Genomic DNA, 23,172 nt, shown 5'->3' with positions numbered 1-23,172 from the left:
AATGAGCTTATATATATTTTTTTTAAATTTTGAATTTCCCCTGTTGTAGTCCTACAGCTATCCCCGATCAGGAAAACTTTATTTTTCCTTACACATACCCTACAAATGATGATTTACCATTGCCTTTGAATCTCGTAAAACATCTAAACAAATATCTTTTAGACACGAAACGGGAATACCAAAACAAAGGAAGAAATTCATTGAAAATTTTGTGACAGATCCTCGCGCACCGAAGAGTAACCCAATCACTTCCCAGGAACTGGCAGGTATGTGATACTTTTATTCAAAGTACTTTAAAAAATGGGTTCGTAGTGTCTCTTCAGAATCAACTTCTTTGGCCTGTGAACTGTTATTCTCAAATCTTATTGTTGGATCAATAACAACGCCGATGTTTCTCTTCCTGTCAATCGCGACAATGTCTGCACGTTTACTGGATCCATCGCTAGAGATACAGTGCACTTCTTCAAAGACTTCAAATCTGCCAGATTTTTTGAGAAGTTCTGCAATACTGCTCCTGACCCTATGGTGCCTGTTATTTCTCAATAGTTCCCCTTTCAAGCAGAAACGAAGAACATGAGGGAGGGTTTCTATCCCGTTACAGTGACGGCAACGGTTTTCTTGGCTTCTATCGGGAACGCTTCGGACTGCTATCATATTGCAGTTCATTTTAATGGCATTAGTCCATTGGGAAGTTGAAAGTCCAGGTGTTTGATTGTGTCCATTCTGAAAAATGTGAGACACCTTTTCCACGGTGTGGTAGTTTTTTCCATGTTTCAAACTGCTGATCTTTGGTTTCTTCCGAAGAGTCTGTACCTTAGGTTGTTCATCGGGAGTGAAGCCAAGGCTTCTCAGACTTTATTTCTTGTTGAAAATTTCTTGTTTGTACCAGAAGTGGGTCAGCAACAGAGTCCAGTCTGTTACAGATGTTAATGTGTTGAAGGAAAGCTTCCCATGATGCTCTCATAATGCCCAATCCACAAACTTTTTTTGAGCTGTAGAGCATACAATCTGGACAATCCGTTGGTAAACCAATTATTTCCTTTACTGTACTTCTGATTAATTTATCAACATCATCTAAATACCCGCGTTTGAGTTTCGATAAGGGTGCACACTGTAAAGGATAAATCAAACTCGGCCAAATATATTGATTTATAATGTTAATTTTCTGATCTGGTTTAAGAAAAATTTAGTTCACAAGCTTCGATAAATTATCGCTTAGTTTAGTTATAATGTTCCTTTCATCTAATATTATTTTGTTGTTGTATGTAACACCCAAATATTTAAGGTTTTCCTGCTTATCAATACATGACACCTGAAGTCCACTGATAGTCCTAATAACAAAGTTTATCAGTTGCCCATTCTCAATAACTTTAGCTTTTGATTTAGAAGTATACAGTGCGAGTCCTACTTTGGAAAGGCAATTGGCTTGCTGTGTCAATCATAAGTGCTGCTGATTTTTTATCTTTAGATATTAACGCAATATCATCAGCAAAACCTAGCGCTGCCACGTTGTCGATATCTTGCACAAGATTGTAGTCGATTTGAGAAGCATGTTCTAAGTCGTCTAACTCCCTTAATATGAAATCAATTGCCAAATTAAACAGAAGAGGCGATCCTTGAGCTACTCCTCTATGAACTTGAATTTCCTTAGTTCGAGTGATTGCGTCTATTTCCACATGAATCTAATTAAAAGAGGTATTATTAAAGACTTTAGCTTCTTCGGAACAGATGTCGAATTTAGTGCATATTCCAAATGATTATGACCAATATTACCGAACGCTTTGGATACATCTAGAAAAGTGATGCAACAATTTTTTTTTAGTTTCACGTCTTGAAGACAACTGTTGACCAAAGATTAATTTATGAATGTACCTGGTGTAGACACAAAACCTCTTTGCTGGAGTGACAAGTCAATGAAAGGTCTAATTTTTCTTTCCAGACTTCCCTCAATGAACCTTCTTAAAATAGAATAAATTGTTATTGGACGCCAGTTACTAATTACATTTGGATCTCCTGATTTAAATAACAGGATAGTTCGACCTCTTCTAAAACTTCGCGGAACATAATCCCAGGTTATCATTATATTTGCTATAATACTGATGATTTTTGAACATTCAATTTCCTTTATGACCTTAAAAAATACTCGATCAAGGCCAGGAGCAGTATCATAGCTTGTTGAATCTTCTCGTCTGTCACGAAACAGTCATATTCGTTACCCTCATCATCAGAAGGAGTGTAGTTACTTAGAACAGCAGGATTTTCTGTGCCTATGGAATTTGAATAGAAGTCATATACTTCCGAAGCAGGAAGTGTACATTGTTTACCTTCAGTATTTGTCATAATATTTTGAACAACCTTCTTTCTTCTATAATAGTAATAATGTTGAATCAGATCATATTTATACTGATTTTGTTTCTTATCCCTAACCGTTTATCATGGCGCTGTGGATTGCTACAAGTAGAATATTTTGAAGGTTCACGTTTAATTTGCCTAGCCTTTCGAGCTCTGAAATATTTTACTGCTGGATGTTCAGGACCTTTGCATTTAGATATTGCCCTACACAGAAATTCAGTGAACATCTCTATTACACTGTCAAATTTTTCTTCATCTTTAACTCCATTTTTTATTTCTAAGAACTGTTGTTCCCAAAACATCAAATTATCGTTATCGGAATTCGTGTCCGAATTATATGTTTTGACAGGACGGGGTATCAGATCATCCTGCACCCCATATCGCTGGGTAATGTTTTGCCTGTGTATATCGGGATGAGTATGAACTATATGAATATTGACGCAACGAAATGTTTTACCACAATATGGACAAGTATCAGGTTCTTTCAATTCAGTATTACTCTGTTCCCATTTAAGGTTATGGTGTTCCTCAATGTTGCTGATAGTTTCAAATATATTATTGATAGAAGAATTTAAACTCTCATCTGATTCTGAATCACATTCTCTATAATTAGGGCAATGATATCTACCCAGGTTAGAATTGACTCCTGTGTCCAAAGGTGATGTTGATGGTGGGTCTAACGTCGATGATGGTAGTAATGAATCAGTGTGGCTAGCATGAGAGGTTAATTTGTCTATATGCGACTTTGATAAGTGTATACGCAGACAAATAATATTCTTAAAATTCCTTTTACACAGTGTACAATTAGCTTGCGACAGTTCAGTATCTCTTCTGTCCATCCTTGGTATAAGGTTATGTTCCAAACATTCATGTAGATAGCATTCAAAATTCAAACAGAGTCTATAAAAACTACAAACTTTCAAAAAGAAACAGAATAAAAACCTTGAAACGAAGCAATCCAAAATATAAAACCAATTAAGTTATAAAATAGTAATTTTACGAACCTCAACTTCGTTGTTTCGTAGCAACGATTTAAACAGAATAATCCCCACAAAATAAAATTACATAATAACTTTTTTTAAAGCAACGAGCAGAAGACCGTTCTGTAAAACATGAAATACATCTCTCTAAAGTCACAAGAAACTTAGTAACGATGTAAAAATATCATAAGAAACCACACTAATGATCATAAGTAGAGCCAGCATGTAAACAAATCACATTAAATGGTCTAGTATATTCCGAATCAGGGGTGCTTGTGGACTTATGACTGGTTAATTGGTTTTTGATGTTTCTTGTATGATTTCTGTCTCTCGGTGTTCTAGACATATCAACTATATGAGCTGCAATTTTGTTTGGAGTGACTGTAGAACTTTTACGAAAGATGGGAGTGGCCCCACCAAGCTTCCGTAACAATGACCGTGCCTTTCTGCTCGATTCTCTGAAATTCATAGATGTTACAGTTTCAGTCCATCTTTCTCTTCGGGCATTATCTAGATTATGAAGCAGTTCATCCCTGATTTCTTGTTCACCACTGGCAAGGAATTCTTCGTATAACTTTTCAGTTGCATCAGTCCAGCCAAGAATATATTCCTTCCTATAGCCTCTAGGAATGAATTTTTTTGCTGTGGCAATCACAGCACCCACGAATCTCTCATAATTGTTACTTGTTGGTGGTATCCATCTAACATTTATCAAGGTCACATGAGAACGCTTTCCAGTCTGCTTTCCTGAAGTTCCATCGTGGACGAGGATAAGAAGTTACCAGGGGGTTTTGCATTCCAGCCTCAAGACATACAGGATGATGTTGACTATGTGGGAAATCTTGAAGTACTTTCTGTGATGTGAGCAGAGGTTGATTATTCTGATCACTGGAAACAAAACATAGGTCTGAGTTGTATTCCTGTTTCCATGCAGCAGATCTAAATAAATGTTCCTCTATCTTTTACATTAAATACGAGATGAATATTATGTTCCTCAGCCCAGTTCATGCGAGTTTCTCCATATGAATCAGTGGCACTATATTTCCATTCTTCATGATGACTATTGAAGTCACCCACATAGATGGCTGGATGGTCCTGTACCTGAATCATCTGGGAGGGCCATGGTGAAGGTGAAGGCTTTATGATGGTGATATCTCCAACTTTGATGACAGCGGTATGTATGTTGTCTTTCGAGTTACCTGCGAGCAATGAGGCATTTTCAATAGTACTATGGACATAGGTAGCTGTACCGTATGCATGGTGATATGTTGCACCTACGTTATCATATCCCGATATTAGCCCTCTTGTTTGTAATTGGTGTTCATCCGCAGCATGCATTTCCTGAATGGCAATGGCATTTGGATTTACTTATGCATTCTATATTTAGATGAAGGACTTTTAGTGTAGGCCCGAAAGTCTTTGCCTGTTGGTTGTGAAAAGAACCATTTGAATGATTTTTCATTTTCATATAAAATAGCCAGGAGATCACTAGGATAGTCTGGCAGCCTGATCGCTGTTGCTCGCTTAGCACCACCCAGGGAGCATGAGTAGGGTAATTTTAGGTTAAAACCTACAGACGTCAGCAACTCCACTCCCCTGTTACTTGTTAGAAAGAACACGCAGGGGTTTTAAATAATCTGTATTCTTAAGAATTCTGACCGATAGAGGTAAAAATGTTTTCTCATTCTCCGTAATAAAGTACAGCAGTAAAATGCCGGGCGTTCAGTTTCTTCATTCATGAAAGCTGGTATTTCTGCAAAGTATAACAATGTTCAGTATTTCCATCTTGATAGTTATAGGGTAGTAATTCCACCGTGCCCGAAGAACCAGTAACATTAAAAACATCGACTGATGGGTCAATCCTATTCTGTGAAGTACGTGTACATCAGTGAAATTTACAACAACGAAAAAAGTGCCATGTTTTGCAGCATCTAAAAGTCATGAAATATAAATCTACTGTGTGAAGAAAATCAGGAGGGTCAAAAGCAAGTGTGCCGGGCTGAGTGGCTCAGACGGTTGAGGCGCTGGCCTTCTGACCCCAACTTGGCAGGTTCGATCCTGGCTCAGACCGGTGATATTTGAAGGTGCTCAAATATGTCATCCTCGTGTTGGTAGATTTACTGGCACGTAAAAGAACTCCTGCAGGACAAAATTCCGGCCCCTCGGCGTCTCCGAAAACCGTAAAAGTAGTTAGTGGGACATAAAGCAAGTAGCATCATCATCATCAAAAGCAAGTGTAAACTCTTCGTTCTCAATGTCTAATGCCAAAAACATATAATCAAGGAGTTCTGTATGAATTTTGAAAGGATTACTATTAAAATTTGCATTTAATTATAGTACTTAGTTTTATTGTTGATTTTATTAGCATAGGAAAGGAACAAACAAGTGTCAAATAAATCAGAGGGAAAGATAGAGGAGAATAAGAAAGGAACACAATGGCTGGTCACTGTGAGAATGGTAAGCAATAGAATTAGGAGATGGGGACACACTTGAAAACCTTCTATCTTTCCAACAATATGAGCATGCCAGTCATTCACACAAATAATTTCTTCCTACACACGTGTTTATACACCATCTAAATTGCCAGCAGTCAAATATAGGACAGTCACAAGATTTCTCAACGGAACAGTGGCAACATTAGAAGCTCCCTTTCAAACACAATAAGAGTAGTGTTCTAAAGGAGGTCACCAAATAATCATACACTTAGTGAATTGTAACTAGATTTGTTACAAAGATTTTATCAAGGAGTTTTTGCATAACACATGAACAGTGACAGTGGTAAACTTGATAGCTTTAAGCTATTTTTATTAACAAGATATTTTATTGAGAATTAGTTTAATGTACCATATTTCCATCAATGAATGACCCCCCCCCTCCCCCACACACTCCCACACACTTTTTTTCATTACACATATTTTTTTTTGTATAATTAAGTTTTAAAAATTTAATGTTTTTAATGTGTGTTTTAACATTTGGGGGCGGCCGATACTCATATCCGAGTTTTCGTTTCTCGCCTGCAGTTCTGTAATCCTTAGTCCACACAACGAAGGTGGCACTGATGACTTATCAGACCAATTCTTGCATAAAACATGCAGCGACACATTTTGCATCCGATGGAATGTTTGGCAGTGTTTGTCGTAACTTCTTTCTCTTAATTGATTATTTTAACCATGTTGGTTCAATCTTGTTAGCTCTTGAAACATGTACGGCAATTAAGTATAATAAAATGTAAAGTATTGACAAGGCAGAAAAGTGTTTTATATAAATTGAGCTTCTTTCTCTGGCGAGTTTCCTCTTCCTCTCTTTGACGTTCCTGCTCAAACTTTGCAGCTGAGATGGTAGTGATCCAGTGCGAGAGTATGCCAAGTATTTGTGTTTATATCTACTCTTCCCATGGTATGCTTAAGTTGGTCTTTATATCGCTTCAGAGGAGCACCATGAGTCCTCTTGCCAGTGCTGAGTTCACCATGCAGGATTTGCCGAGGGAGTCTGCTGTACGATGGATATGGCCTGCCCATCTAAGCAGATGACCAACGATGGTGGCTTCGATACTGTTTAGCTTTGCTTTCCCGAGAACTGCTAGATTAGTTATATAGTCATCCCATTAGATGTTCATGATGGATCTAAGTTTTTGTTGATGAAAGTGTTCCAGTTTCTTGAAGTCTCGGCAATATAGGGTCCTGGTTTTACAGCTGTAGATTAACGTAGAAATAACAACAGCTCGGTATACCATTATTTTCGTGTGGATACTTAGATCTTTGTTCTGGAATATGCAATCTGAGAGACGTTCAAAGGCCACATGGGCAGCCTGTATTCTGTTTTCCACATCCAGAGGTACAGTGCATTGAGAGAATACTCCCATGGTACGAGAAGTGTTCCACCCTTTCCAGAACTAAGTTGGATATGGTGATATCAAAATCCGGGTGGGTGGGTCCAGGAGCAGGCTGTGTAAGCATTTTGGTCTTCTGAATTTTGACACTCGGGCCAGAACGTTCGTAAGCTCTGTTGAAGCAGATGACAGATTCTTAAGCTCTTCTGGTGTGTGGGCTGGAGAAGCATTGTCATCTGCATATTGCAATTCTCTGACTCGGGTGGAATAGGTTAATCTTTTGGAGCAAAGTCTGGCCTGGTTGAAAAGTCCCCCCACTGTCATAGCGGTATGTAATTTCCACACCTGTGCTGTTTGCATTAAGATAGTAAGAATGTGTGTCCTTGTTAATGATAAAGTACGCCTAAACATATGTAGCTGGAGATGTCTACAAAATAGATTAAACATGTTCTGTAGTATTTAATTTGCCTAAGGTAAATAAAGTCTCGATCAGGTGGAACCGTTGTGTTTTTACTTCCTTGAATAGCATGCAAGCGCTTGTCAGTGCTCATAAATGCAGACACATTATCAGGACAGTCTGGAGGTGATTGTCATATAACCCAGAAAAATCTCATTACATGTCGCAGGATCTAGAAATACATGGGGCCAGTGCTAAGGGAAGAGAAACAACCAGAGAATAAAAACTAAGAGAAACAGAATTGGAGAAGCTGAGTTGATGGGAGACAGAAGAGAAAGGATGAGGAACTGTATCTATAGAAACAAGGGAAAAGAGGAGTTGTGAATCAAGCAAATTGAGCTGGAAATGAAGATTAAAAAGAGTGGAAAACCTAAAGATGAGGAAATGTAAGAAATTGTTTCTTTAATAAAAATGGCTTATTTTGCACAACATAGAACTATCACAGGGGCATTCTAAGTGGGTACAGGCTCAGGATATGGTAGTATCAAGAAAATATCACAATACTGTACCACACTAAGCACACATAGCACAGAGACAGGCGGCAATACGGTCAGACATAGAGACGTACAAATGTCAGGATGTTCTCCAGAGAAAGATCCTGCCACATCTGGTGCAACCGATGCTGTAGTTGCTGCTGGCTGTGAAGTTGCCATCCAATCTGGTCCCAAATGTTCTCAAAGGGCGAGAGATCTGCAGACCTTGCTGACCAAGGAAGTACGTTGACATCACAAAGGTAGGCCGGAGATCCCGTGCTGTATGAGGGCAGATATTATCTTGCTCAAAAATATGGTTGTCAAATTGCACCAGAAACGGTTGCATTTTATTTAGCATATGACTAATGCACACTTCTAAGAACAAATGCATAAAAATATATACATATTTACAGTTGAGAAACAATAGGCTCAGCAGGGTTACATGTGCTTCACAACTGAATGTCCACAGCACAGTTGCCAGCAGGAAATCATCTTCACTACCATGATAGGCCCGAATCTTGCAGTCGCTGACAATGTGGTGAATAGTTTGGCGTGGAGCTACACAGTCACAGTCTGGAGTAGGCAGCTTGTTCCTCTTGTATAGTGCATCTTTGCACCTGCCATGGCCCATTTTAATTCACCTCCTGTGGGTGGGGGGACGCAGGCAAAAAATACACCTACCGTACCCCCTACCTTTCATAGGAGGTGACTAAAAGGGGCGACCAAGGGATGATGACATAGAACTATGATATTACCTGTTATTAGTACCATCACATGTCGAACACAATGAGTCGACTTTTCTTGTGATTAGTACCACTATGTGAGAAATACCCTGGGTCTGTGGATGGATCGGTATGGGTTTACAGTACCCGTGTATAGTATCCGCTACTATGACGAAGGCTCCTCTCTGTCCAGGTTTGGTTGGAACACCCCAAGGAGAAAAAAAGACTCTTCACTGGGGTGTTTCAGCATCTGGTTGTGGACACCACTGGTTTGCGTTTCAAGGAACACCATGGGTCTGGGCATTGTCTGTGATTAGTACCACTATATGAGCAACACCGTGGGTCCGCGTTGCCTGTGATTAGTACCACTACGTGAGAAACAGTACGGTTGCCTGTGATTAGTATCACTGTCAGGAACACCATCGGTTTGCGTTGCCTATGAGTGGCGCCATTATATAAGAAACACCATAGGTCTGCGTTACATGTGAGTAGTACCACAATATGTGGAACACCGTGGGTCTATGTTACTTGTGGTCAGTACCATGAAATACCATAGTTCTATTTTACTCGAGATAAGTACCATTATGAGGGGCCGTTGACCTGGATTTTGGACCCCTTGAGACAACAAGCACCATCGATTCGGGATTGTGCTCTGAAAGCAGCCCCTTGGTCAGTATATACCAATGTTTTAAGTTAATGATCATTCATCGTCCTCTTTTTGAATTCGTCAGTGAATTGATTTTGGAATTATTTTTAACTTTTAATATTTTGAGTTGGATCTGCTGATTATTTTACATTCATTCTCATACAGACATTGTATGGAAAAAAAGATGTGCCAATGAAGTGCAAGAAGGTTTTATACTCATCCTATTATAAACCTACAGTATATTGCCCTATGCTTCAGCACCCTGGACATTGACTAAGCAGAACCAAAGTAAGATACAAGCAGCTGAAGTGAAGTTCTTGAGGAGCGTGCAGGGAAAGACAAGACGAGATAGAATACGAAATGAGGAAATAAGGAGAATCGTGGGAGTGTGTACATATCAAGAAGAGATTGATATAGCAAAGCTAAAATGGTTTGGACACATGATGATGAGAATGCCAGGAGTGAGAATACCAAAGAGAATATTCATGGATACAGAGACTCCAAAGAGGCCTAGGGGACGGCCTAGAATGAAATGGAGGAGTTCTGTTGTGGACTGTATTGCAAATAGAGGAGTCGATAGCAATAAAATACTAGAAGAGGAATGGTGGAAAGATCGAGTAAGGTGGAGGGCTTTGGTACACTACCCTACCCAGAGAGAATCTGGAAAAGAGAATGGATGGAGAAGAAGGATTCATCCATTCATTCTTCATCATGTTTTGAATTCTGGCCTGTGGATGAATTTTAGAATTTGAAATTGTCATTGCATTTCATCTCATTTCATACCATTAGGGACCGATGGCTTAGATGTTAGGCCCCTTTAAACAACAAGCATCATCTGATTCTGTTTAGGGCAGTCCAGCTCTTGCCTGATAGTTGAGATCCACTTGCAAGTTTAGCACCTGAGATGATGTTATGCAGGTGCACTTGTGTTGCAGCTTCCCACCAACCTTTCCATTCTTCAAGACCATATCAGCAGCATCACGCAGAGTTGGTTGAAGTGATTATAGCCTCTTTAAGATTTAAAAGTGGCCGGTCCCTGTGTACAGGTAGATTAGGAATCCTGGAGACCTTGTGGAATTCTCTGATAAGGGCAGGAGATCTGCGCAAATCAGGTGGTATTATACCCGTCAGCAGTGGAAGCCAGTGAAATGGAGTAGATTTGATTACACCAGATGTTATGCGCATGGTGGTGTTCAATTAGGTGTCAATAAACCTTGTATGATGACTGTTCATCCAAACAGGTGCTCAATACACAGCACTTGAGTACACCAATCTCGAGGCTGAAGATCCCCAGGTAATTCCACATAATTTATGAAGAATGTTATGAGTCTTGAATATCTGAGCTAAGTTGCTTGAAGGAGAGTGTTCAGTCCAAGATGACTCCCAGATATTTTTGGTTCTAATTATGATGAAGAACTCTGCCTATGAAACGGGAATGGTCGCAGAACAATAAACATTTCTTGGCTGTAAGAACCTGGTAGCCTCAAATAAAATGTCGACTTGAGCTGCAGTGAGTCAGAAATTCTGTTGCGTGCGCAATTCGTTAGAAGAAGCTGCCTCAAAGTACCCCCTCACACAGTTGGTGTGAGCCAGGTTGGAATGAAGCGGCCATCTGATAGTGTGTGTGGTGTCAGGTTGATGTCATAGTTGATCGGGCTGGAAACCCGGTGATTTGGCTCAGCGCAGGACTGTGTGGTGCACTTTCAGTCTTTCCATACTTGGATTTGTTATGGGAGATCAAGGTTATTTTCAGCAGCTAGTATAACATCAGTGTAGAGAAGTGTTAGTGCAGGTCTACTGTATGTGTCCATTGAAAGGATGATCAAAAGTGATGATAGTGCCATGCCCAACTATTCTCCAGGCCACCTTTTGAACAGACTAATGAGGAAATAACGTCATGGCCTTGTCACACCCACCTCGGTTGCCAAATGAATTAGCGCGCGATTGAAATTGTACTGCAGCAGAGTTCACAGATTGTAACTTAAGCACATTTAAAAGAATTAATGTATTAACTTATTTGTATTAGTGGAGTCCCATACCGCCACTTAACGGCTACATCTTAAGATAATTAATTCACTGAACTAAATTATGTATTAACCACAATTTCATGCTTAAAGCATTGCAGACTACACTTTGCCATGCATAATAAACATTGCATACATTCAATTATTATTATCATAATATATATTAGGCGTATATTATTTTATTATTTATCAGTCACTATTATTATCTAAATATATCGCCTGATTCCAGTCAAAGACCAGACCAGGAAGGCATGATGTTTCACCTAACTCCAAGTATTTGAATTGCATCGGCTGGAGGGGTCTGTCAGTAGTAATCCCGCCAACAACAGTTTTTGCTCGGAAATGCTTATAAACAGAGAGAATCATTTTTCTCTCGCCGGACGTAAAATTCTTTTTCAACTGGTGACTTTTTGTTTGGATCCATTGCGTGAAAGTGTATGTACACACAATAATATCCAACAACGAGAAAGAGTAAGAATAAACCAACAAACGTGAAAGAGGCTTGAATCATTAGTGCACAATATGTAAATACACGTCTTCTTTATAGGGAAGCACACCAGTAGCGGCGATTAGAGGGGTGATGCCCCCACCCCCCCCAATTACACTTTTATTCCATTTTAGCCAGCTGAAACTAGAAATTATTAAAAAGAGCAAAATGTTGTCTTATCAACTAATTCTTTTCTTTATTGTCTTTAATTATTCTTTCTTAATCTGTTTACAGTCCAGGGTTGGTTTTTCCCCTTGGACTTGGGATCCCACCTCTACCGCCTCAATGGCAGTATCCTGGAGCATGAGACTTTCGGTCAGATGATAAAGCTGGGGAGAAGGACCAGTACCTCGCCCAGGTGGCCTCACCTGCTGTGCTGAACAGAGGCTTGTGGTGGGGCGGGTAGATCATATGGGATAGACAAGGAAGAGGGAAGGAAGCGGCCGTAGCCGTAAGTTAGGTACCGTCCAGCATTTACCTGGAGGAGAAGTGGGAAGCCACAGAAAACCACTTCTAGGATGGGTGAGGAGGGAATCTAACCGCCCGTTACTGAGTTGACCTCTCGAGAATGAGTGGACCCTGTTCCAGCCGTCGTACCACTTCTCAAATTTCATCGCAGAGCCGGGAATCGAACTTGGGCCTCCGGGGATGGCAGCTAATCACACTAACCACTACACCACAGAGGCGGACTTCTTTAATTATTAGGGAATATGCACACAAAATGTTGTTCGTATTGGTAACCGATTTGTATAGCGCCACAGCAAGTAGTGGACACTTTGCATGTGCTGTGAGGAAGAGTAGCAGGGATAAGGTCATAGACTCGGAGGTATGATTCACCCACACAGTCATCAGTCTGGCAGTCTCTTTAGTGTTTGTTAGTTTCTTAGCATGTAGTCAAATACTAAATGATTTTTAATTGTATAATCACACCATACTTCTATTTAACTGTAATACTCGTGTAATATTGTTCCTTTGGTGAGAGTTTTATTGTATAGTGAAAAATCAAAATCTCAAAAAATCTATTATTACTGTCAGTAAACTCTCAACCTCTCGGTCAAAATTCGCTTCAAGCCTTTGTTAGCTTTTTTCTTCACTTGTAATTCCCAGTCGCTGCTACTGAAGCACTCTGAGAAAATTATTGTAATGCTGTTTTAAACGGACCGTGATAGTAAGTGCACCCATGTGGTCGAGACATCTATGGCAGCTGTGCATTGGAACAACTATTGCCGTAACCTCTACTGTCGGAAGGCATGAAACGTGCACCCATTTTCTCCTCTCCTACCACGTGACAACACCGTAGCTGCAGCGCCTCTCACCCCCGTCTTGCCCCTCTCTTCGGATTTAGCCTGCTCCAAAGGTGGCTCAGAGTATAGTTACCAGTCTCTCCTGCAGCTGCACCCAACTGATAGATACCCAGATCACTCAAAGGCTTTCTCAAGGTCCAGGAAAGTGTTCTTCTCGTGGTGTCTCTCAACTAGGAGCCATGTCCCATGGCCATGGTTGTGATGGAAATTTTCACAGATCTCTCATGGGTTTTGGTCGTTTGGACAATTTTGCGAATCCATTTTTGTCAAGAATGTATTGAGACACAATCATAGTATGGGTCAGAAGTCAAATTGTTAGCAATTGAAGACATGCCCAGAAAGAACGGGCTAACCCTCAAATTTTAATTATTTGATTTATCTGTAATGGGCACAACCATTTTTTAAATAGGGCTAAACCCAAACCATCATATTAGGTTATTTACAGCAAGTAGAAATTCTTGTGTTTCTAGAAATGCTTTTTCTGTAATGTCAAGAATGGGCATCGTACCTGCGCTTTAGTGAAAGTAGCACATCTATTAGACAAGCAGGATAGCCAACCTAGAGTTGAATACTTTAAATGCAAAATGCATTAATAAACAACTACAGAACAAGTGGCTGTGCACTTTGGGTCAAATAGCTATCAGCTTGTATTCAGGAGTTGGTGAGTTTGAACCCCATTGTCGGCAGCCCTGATAATGGTTTTGCATAGTTTCCCCTTTTCACACCAGTCTGTCACATGGTTGCATCGCTGTGTAGACGTCACAAAAGACAGGGAAAATTTTTAAATATTGAAGAAAAGTCACACATAATACGGCGATTACAAAATGGGGAATCAAACATCAGCATCGCGAAGGACTTGGGTGTATCACACTCCCCGATTTCTACAACATGAAAGGACAGAGAGAAGCCAAGACCATGCTACATTGTTGCTATATCTTTCCTCAATTATCTATATATATATAAAATAAGAGTTTTGTCTATACATTGCTCAGAATTTAAAAAGGATGGTATTTCTGTATCAGTCGTGCCCACAGTAACATTAACAAAGTCACTAAAACAGAAAATATCCTATTTACCTTGGATCACACTGTAAATAATGACTGTCGTAATTCTGTTAAATAATTAGGCCTACATGTAGATACAGGACTACCTGAGAAATACATACATCGGAACTCCGTAAGAGATTAGCCAGGGTGTGGTGTCTGTTGCGGAAACTGAAAACCTGCATCAGTCGGGATATGCTACTTGCATCCTATCATGCTTTCTTTCACCCTCATATACTGTATGGGATCAGGTTATGGGGCAATTGTCCTACATCAAATAATGTATTTATTTGGCAGAAAAAGGCAGTCCGTCTAATTGCTGGATTAGAATTTAGAGACCCCTGTAAAACCTTCTTTGTGAGCCTAAAAATTATGACAGTTCTTTCCAAATTTAAAGAACTACAGTTCACATGCACGACACAAGATACAAGAATGATCTGTATACTCCTCACTCCAGGCTTAGTAAAAGCACAAACTGCCACTGTTATCAACAGCTTAAGATGTACGATAAGCTTCTACTACCAATTTGAACATTAGACAATAGTGCATTTAACAGTGTACTGTCACAATTTTTAAGGAAAAAGGCATTTTATAGTGTAGAAGAGTATCTAGAATGTGGTATTTCAAAAACTGGCCTAATATAGGTAGCTAAAATAATTTTTCTAATGACTCTGGCATTATGGCTGAGATATGATCTATAGATTATTTTTATTAATGTAAAACGGCTGAAGAGAATTTAATGAAAATCAGTATACAAAGTCGGGTAATAAGTCGCTACAATCTATGCCATAAATATTTTATTCATGCTGACTGAAATGGTAGTTTAGGGGAAGGCCTATAATTTAATTCTCAAATATTTATGTTATTAGTGGTCATATCTGAATGAAAATCGGTATGCAAAATTGGGGAATGAGTTGCAATAATCTAGGTCATAAATAATTGTATTAACGCTGAGAAAAATTATAATTTAGGGGAAGACATACAATGGAATTCTCATATTTGTTATTAGTGGTCCTATCTTAATGAAAATAGCTACACAAAGTTCGAGAATAAGTCGCTATGATCTAGGCCATAAATAATGTTATTCACGCTGAATTAAATGGTAGGTTAGGGGTAGGCCTAAAACTTAATTCCCAAATAATTATGTTATTAGTGGTCGTATCGATAAATACTGCATAACTAAAGTTATGTAGTACGTTGTATAATATTTCCGATCATTTATGTCTTATACATTGTTACCATACCGGCTATGATCAGAGATATTCATGAATTTGGATTTTTGTGACTAAGTCCTTATCAGCGCCAAGTCAAGAGAAAATGGGTAAACAGGATTTAATGAAAATCGGTATATAAAGTCGGAGAATAAGGAACTACAGTCTACACTATAAATAATTCTATAAGATGGCCTAATATCACAGAGTCGAAAGAAAACTAAATGTGAAGGCCTACAATTTAGAAAGCTCAGAAAATTGATCAACAGTAACATTACATTGACCATTGTTTGTTGTGATATGCTTTGTATTCTGTTGCCACTCATCTCCGATAAATAGGATTACTGCTGCGTACCGAGTATTTTTTTTAAATTTGCCTTACGTCACACCAACACAGTTAGGTCTTATGGCGACGATGGGATAGGAAAGGGCTATGAGTGTGAAGGAAGCGGCCTTGGCCTTAATTAAGGTACAGCCCCAGCATTTGCCTGGTGTGAAAATGGGAAACTACAGAATACCATCTTCAGAGCTGCCGACAGTGGAGTTCGAATCCACTATCTCCCGGATGCAAGCTCACAGATGCGCACCCCTATCCATATGGCCAACTCGCCCACTCTTACCGAGCCTGCCTGAATATTGGCGGGAAGTAGCTGGGGAGTTAGATAACTTTCTTCTTTAGTATGCCGTTCCTCTGTTTCATAAATTTTCCAATACTACTGGTACGTAACACACTGGTTCATCATAGCATTCTAGCTATTCAGTCCCTACTCTGAGGCACTGATTGGAATGAGAAGTGTGCATATTTAACGGAAGTGTTCACGGCTGTCTGCGGCCTGGTCATTTCAGCTCTGGAAGTTTGGACTGTTAGATCGGCACCATAGTACTGTTCGTTAAAAGTGAGAAAATGTGCAGTTTTTCATTTGATCGAGTATTTTATGTGATAACATTGCTTTTAATCGCTACATTCCTACTGACGTTTTTTGTGATGACCTATGTTAACTTCAGTTAGGAAAACCACAAAGTCAGTAAAAGTTACTACATGTAGTTTAATAATGTCAATTATTTAAGGAGATTTCATTTTATTTATTTATTTATTATTTATTTTATTTTATTTAAGGTTTTGTAAATATGCATATAAAAAGGTCTCTAGATTTAGTTTGAACTTGGTTATTATTTTAGGAAATTATTGTTATTTACTTAAGGTGTATTTGTTGTATATTATGTTTTATTGAATCATCTTTAATTGGGAAAATAACCTGTTGATGATAAATAAATCTATTCTATTCTATTCTGAGAATCCCGTAGCAAAGCACGGGTACATCAGCTAGTTATTTTATATTCTGCTGACATGTTATTGCTGTACGTACTGTTTCCTCTCTGTTCCACTCCACAAATGCTGTATTTTGAAATTTTAACTTATTCTGTTAATTAACTATGCAGCCTAAAACTTAGATATTGTATTTTTAGCAACAAAAAGAAAGACCCTTTTGTGTGACTATCGTTTATAATGACCGTTAATTGATGAATCTTTTGGAGTTGTTTAGACTGTATATTCATTCTGCCTGCTTGAATATCATATCCCAGATATGAAAGAGAGAAAATGTTTTTTCAACCTCATTCACAAAACTGTCTCCATTAAAAATAATCTTAGGCAAGCTGGGAGGCTGTTTTTTTTTTTTTTTTTTTAATTATACTGTGTTTGTTGAATACAGACATTCTTCCTGCCTAAAGAAATTTTAGGGTGCAGCTAGAGGAAGTGTAACAAATATATTTCCTACTTGCATCATCTCCTGGGCTTTTCCTAGTCCCTTCTCACAACATGTTAATATTTATAAAATTTTGGAACTTCGGGTTTCTGTTCCCTGCCACTTGCTAGTCGCATGACAAAATGTTTGGAAAGAACAGGAAGACTCTTTTTTTGGTTTGGCAGATGGGTACAGTATTACTGTTGCTACAGTTGGCATTCATTCTTTGTGGTTCTTTGCTGGCAATTTAATTTCATTATAGGAAGTACCAAGAGATAATGCACAAAATGTATTATTCATCCACATCGATGGACGATACTGCAAAGATAATCTTGGGATGCCTAAAACAAATGCCAGTGCAGAAACTGTCTTGCACTTTATCCTCAGAAGCTGACTCTTGATATAAGACACTCTGGGTCGTCCTCTTCCTCTTTTTCCAGTAATTCTTCCTTCACTGATGTTACAAAGGAACTCCTCATGCTGCAGAATGTCACCAGTAAATTTTATTCCGTTTTTCAATTTCAGTTATCAGATTCCTTTTTTCTCCTATCTCTCTGAGGACCTCAGTATTGCTCTTCATTGCCGTCCAACTTATCCTCTGCATTCTTCTCCAGGTCCACATTTCAGTTGCCTCTAGTTTTTTCTTTTCCTGCTCTCTTAATTTCCACCTTTTGCAACCATACAGAAGCTCACTCCATGGGGAGGTTTTTGCAAAGGCCTTCCGAGTATGTTTGTTGGCCAGCAGATGGCTCTCTTTGCCATTGCTATCCTTTTCGTGACTTCTGTTATGCTCCGATTATCGCTCGTGATTTGTGTTCCTAGGTAACAAAACTGTTTCGTCTAAGGATGTAAGGAACAATTTGTTTTTATTGTTGGAGATATACAAAGTAGCTAGCGGTTGGATTGCCCTTCACTAGAAGCTAAGTCTAGCCTAATCATTTACTTTTGTTTCAGGCATAAATCAACATGGAGCAGCAACCCAAGGAAATTGTTCATCCAATGGTGTACACATGTGGAGGTAATTAAATGTTTCATGTGCTAAACAAAACATTTAGTTCTATCTAGATTATATAGAAATAAAAAATGTTCTTGTGCTGTTTTGAAAGAGCACAGGATTCAGCCATATTGTGTAACAGTGGTCTGACGCCATGGTTAGCCAGTTTGAGTTCTGTTGTTGGAAAAAAGTTTTGACCATCAGAATGTTGGCCAGCAGAAAAGGAAACAACATTAGATTGCATGCCAGAAGCCTGTATTAAATTACAGCCATTCCAGTTGTCACGGATGTTACATTTTTACTAATTCAAAGCCCTTAACATTAAACTGTAAATGCATTTTGCGAATTTTTTAAACATGAAACACGGTAAATGCTAATGAACTCCCTACAAAAGAAACTATGTTGAGTAAAATTTATTACTATTCCGGAAACTGAAACAAATGTTCCGTCACGGATGTTACAGAATTTGTGAACTCACCTTACAGGCAATGAACTAAAATTAAAAATTCAGGTTAGTGCCTTAGACAGCATTCATTTTACACACATTGTGTTGATCTGAAAGCTTTAAAGATCCTAATTCTGATATATTAATTTAAAAAATTGAAAAAGGATTGATTTTATAACTGCTTTATTCATGTCACGGATGTTAAATCTGACATGATGCATGATATATTAATATTACATTGTATAATTAACACAGTTATGCAGTAATAAATTATTAGGCCTCTAAATAGAAATCAGAGCAAATTATTTTATTTATTGGATGGAAGAAACCATGGACTGAAAAAAAGGGTAATGTGTGGTCATTATCCAATTTGTAATTATAACATGAATAAGACTTTAAAGACTTTTCTTAACAAATACTACTTCTACAAGCAGACTTTGCTTCCGAAATAAAAAATGCAGGCACTCCCGCTCTTCACAAATATTGCAGCACATTTTCCGTAGCAGTGCCCTTGGTGTTAAAATATTTCCTTGATAATCAAGACAGAAACGAGAAATAGCATGAACTAAAAATCTGAAATTTTCATGCTTAATACAAACATATAGATTGTGGGGATTGTCTTTCTGGTCTCGCATGTCTGGGACGTGTTTCAAAGAATTTTGAAAGAGATATCCTTACTTCAGGATGTATCTCCAAGAATCGTTGGTAAGCTTCTGCATCATTCATTACAAGGTAGCGTTTCTGTCTTTTCTCCTTCTTCCCTGTGACTTCATCTTTTACTGCAACGCAGTCTCTTTTGCCAGATGTTTGCCAGCTGATGTCATAATTTTCAAAAAATGATTTCACTGTTTCCAAATCTTATTTTCAGAATGATCGTCCCCTGTGAGACACTGTAACTTTCGTAATGTGGATGTTGGACTTGGGAAAGCTTCTTTTAAAAGTTGCCTGACAACAGCCTGTTTTTTTGAAGGGCTGAATGGCAAAGCCTTACGTGCGTTGTGGACAACTTTTCGAAGTGTGCTCGTTGAAGAATATTTATTGCTTCTGGTTTTTCCCTCCTCCACTCCTGCACCCTCAGTCTAGTCTTTTCTCTCCTCAAATTCAAAAGGATTTTGTCTTTTTCACATTTGCCTTTTTAACCTATTCCTTCCCCTATCCTTCTCCAAATATGCAGCCCATCTCTATGGATTTTTAGATTTAATTTTAGCTCTCATTTTTGCCATTCTAGGAGCAGACTTTGCAGGTGGCATTATCTACAAGAAAATACATGAGTTTAGACTAAATTATAGGTTATTTTATGTTTCTGTGTACCTACCATTAATTTTAAGGACATTTCATCATTTAAAAAATTATAGATGGAATAAAGAAAATTAAATTCATTTTACTGTGTGACTTAATAAAATCAAATTCTACACATCAGCAATATAATGTAAATCTGTCTGAATTTTCCCGGTTATATGTTGTGTAACATGGATTATAGTTCATAAAGTTAGACAGCTTTAAACTAAATGTATCAGTGGTGATAGAAATGTAACATCCGTGACGCCTATTATATTCTTATTTAAACTCGGATATTATTTTAATAGAAAGTCAACATTTTCTACCTTTGACAAAAACAAATTTAGTTCAATGATGTATTTTTAAAAAGTTTCTTCTTTTTTGTCACAGATGTTACACCATGTACATCTGACTACTGGTTTACATTTAATCAATAAATTTGCTCACCTTGGTCTCTGAAATTCAGTGTGTAGAGTCTCAAAACATAAAATCAGCAGTAAAGTTCCTGATAATGGAGTTAACAGTTGAACTGCATGTCAATAAGTTCTTCCAACTTCAGTGAATAAAACTGGCCATATACTTCCAACTACAACCAGCTGCGTCTGTTAGCAATAAAACATATCAAATATATTATTTTTCAAAATATCTAAGCAGAATGCTTAAATTAGAAGTTTTATCTACTCACTGCATGAAAATAGAACATATTTATAAACAAATATTTTTTCCGTAGAATTCCCGCTTTACCCGGAATGGCTGATTACAGATCTGTCTGCATTGATCATACATGACGATGTTGATTTGTCCGTCACATGGAGATGTTAAACGTTGGGTGGACTCCTTGGTGTTATTTGACTGGAGTATGTTATGTGCAGACACCAGGTTTTACCCTCCCCTGTGGGGAAAGCATAATAAATCTAGTTTAGTCTCGGTGCATGGTCGTGCAGCGGCCTCTCTCTCATAAGCTGACTGATCAAGACAGGATTACAAATCTAGTAACATTGTACAACAGAACTTTCTTTTACATGCATTATGGTAGATGCTGAATGTGTGTGCTTTTAGTCATTCTGCACACATCTACACAACAGTATCTTTGAGAAGGAGGTAATACTGGGTCTTATTAAATCGGGCAGACCATCATCACTGTTCGGAGTGCTTAAGTTTGTATAGGCCTTAAAGTGGAAACTGTCCTCCAGCCCTGCGGTAAAGGGGCAACGCGTCTGCCTGTCACCCGGTGGCTCCGGGTTTGTTTCCCGGCTGGGTCAAGGGTTTTTTATTGTAACTGATTAATATCCCTGTCCTGGGGACTGGGCGTTTGTGTCATCCTTAATGTTCCTTGCCTCACATTCAATACTCTATACCTCCGCAATTCCACTTACACACAGGTTCCTCCCAAATGGTGAAAGTAATGGCAAAAGATCTTCATAGGCCAACGCCACGAACAAATATCTTTTTTTAGTGAAACTGGGTGCTTTTCTATGCTGAAGAGACTCTACATATTCATCACACTTCCCTGACACAGGATGGTCACAGTTTCTCTTTCCTGAAAGTAACCTTTCCTACTCTGCCCTGTTCTTTCTAAATAGCTGATGCTGAACACACTTAACTGATTGAAATCCGAATTAATTCCGAACTTGTTTGACTTGTGTGACTGAATATTTCTTAGCTTAGCTTAATTCTAATGTAAGGATCAGAACACTGGAATATTTACCTTTTTTTTTTCCTAACTTAAAAATAGGTTTTGTGTGGCTAAACCGAATAAAACATTTCAGAGGCATCCAAAGTTTTTCTTTGGGTGGTATGTTTTGAAAGTTTTCCAAATGAAGAGGAACAAGGCACTTTGTGCACTGGAATATAAAACTTTTCTTTGTGCTCCAGAAATCATTTACATTATTTTTGTATTCAGTGAAATAAGCCTTCATTTCATGTACAGATACATCTTTCTATGTATTACCACAATCTTTACAATCCAGAAATGGATTGTGTGCATATTTATCAGTTTCGTTTACGATCTCCATCCAGAAATCATCGCTCAAGAATTGACTAAGTACAGTGCATCTAACTCTGTTCCAGATTCAAGCAGTTGTCGAGAAATTAATGGATTGACTCAGCATTCACTGTTGAAATGGAATTTTATTGGATTATTTGGCTCGTGAATCCAGGCCCAATCACTCGCGCATACATCGTTTTCATTTACACACTCCTCACTATCTTCACTGCTTTCACTCAAATTGTCATCAAAATTACCTTTACTGGATTCCTCATCATTTATATCACAATCACTTTCCTTTAGAACTTTGTTCACCCTCTCAAGAAATTCACCAGATTCGATAGACTTTATTGCCTTCAGGCCTTGGCACCACCATGATCACAATATAAACAAACCACACGCGTATCTGAAAAGATATCCACCAAAGATTAAGAAAATACATGAAATAATTGATAGTGGTCAAGGGACTTCCAAACACTTCAATACACACTACAGATATTAATAATCAGTGCTATCTATATTTATGAGTAAGAAATTTGAGATCTAAATGGCGGATGGGCGCCCGTCCACCTTTTGTAATTACGGCAATTAGGAGCCGAGGACGGGCAGTGCCTGTCTTTCGTCTCCAATTGGTTAAACTCTGTTGTTAATTCTATGATTGTTTAAATCACTGGCTTCAAAACTGGGGCTGGGATATTTATAAGGGGAGCGGACAATTTACTCTCAATAAAAATCATGTGACCTGATTGTTTATAAACATTCTCAGGTAAATCAATATGAGTGGAAATACTGTAATTGATATAGTTACATATATTTTTTTAATGCATTTTCTTCAGCCTACACTTTGGAGTTGAAGCAGCAGCTTGGATGATGTATGATTATTTGCAGATATCATTACAGCAAAACCTGCCTTAACTGGGCCTCCTATATACCGCAAACCTGTAAAAACAGAAAATAAATTTTGGATTGGACGGAGTTCCTGTGTTAAATAATACAGTGCCCTCGAGTATTCTCTCCGCAGCGAGCAATTTGTATGCAAGGCTCACAATAGCACGTCAAGGCAGTCGCATGCCACCTCACATTAAGCAGGTTATGAGAGAGAATGAGCACTGCTTTTGAGGTAAAACCAAGCTTCCTCTGTATAAAACACAGAATTTTAACATTTCAATATTTCTTTGCTAATGAAATTCTGAAA

The 23,172-nt window shown here is 38.4% G+C and overlaps 1 protein-coding gene across 2 annotated transcripts in view; it reads left to right on the top strand.

The window, feature by feature from the left end:
* Polr2K (DNA-directed RNA polymerases I, II, and III subunit Rpb12) overlaps positions 1-23,172 on the top strand; it is a 39,640-nt gene that overhangs the window by 7,267 nt on the left and 9,201 nt on the right. For both annotated transcript variants that reach the window (XM_067154985.2, XM_067154986.2), the window contains exon 2: positions 18,228-18,291. In XM_067154985.2, the coding sequence (XP_067011086.1) occupies positions 18,240-18,291 (52 nt within the window). In that variant the 5' untranslated portion in view covers positions 18,228-18,239. The remainder of the gene's footprint in view (positions 1-18,227; positions 18,292-23,172) is intronic.

The sequence above is a fragment of the Anabrus simplex genome, chromosome 10, assembly GCF_040414725.1.
Source record: "Anabrus simplex isolate iqAnaSimp1 chromosome 10, ASM4041472v1, whole genome shotgun sequence".
Classification (NCBI taxonomy): Eukaryota; Metazoa; Arthropoda; class Insecta; order Orthoptera; family Tettigoniidae; genus Anabrus; species Anabrus simplex.
The sequence above is the reverse complement of the archived record's forward strand: the minus strand, read 5'-3'. Positions and strand labels throughout refer to the sequence as shown.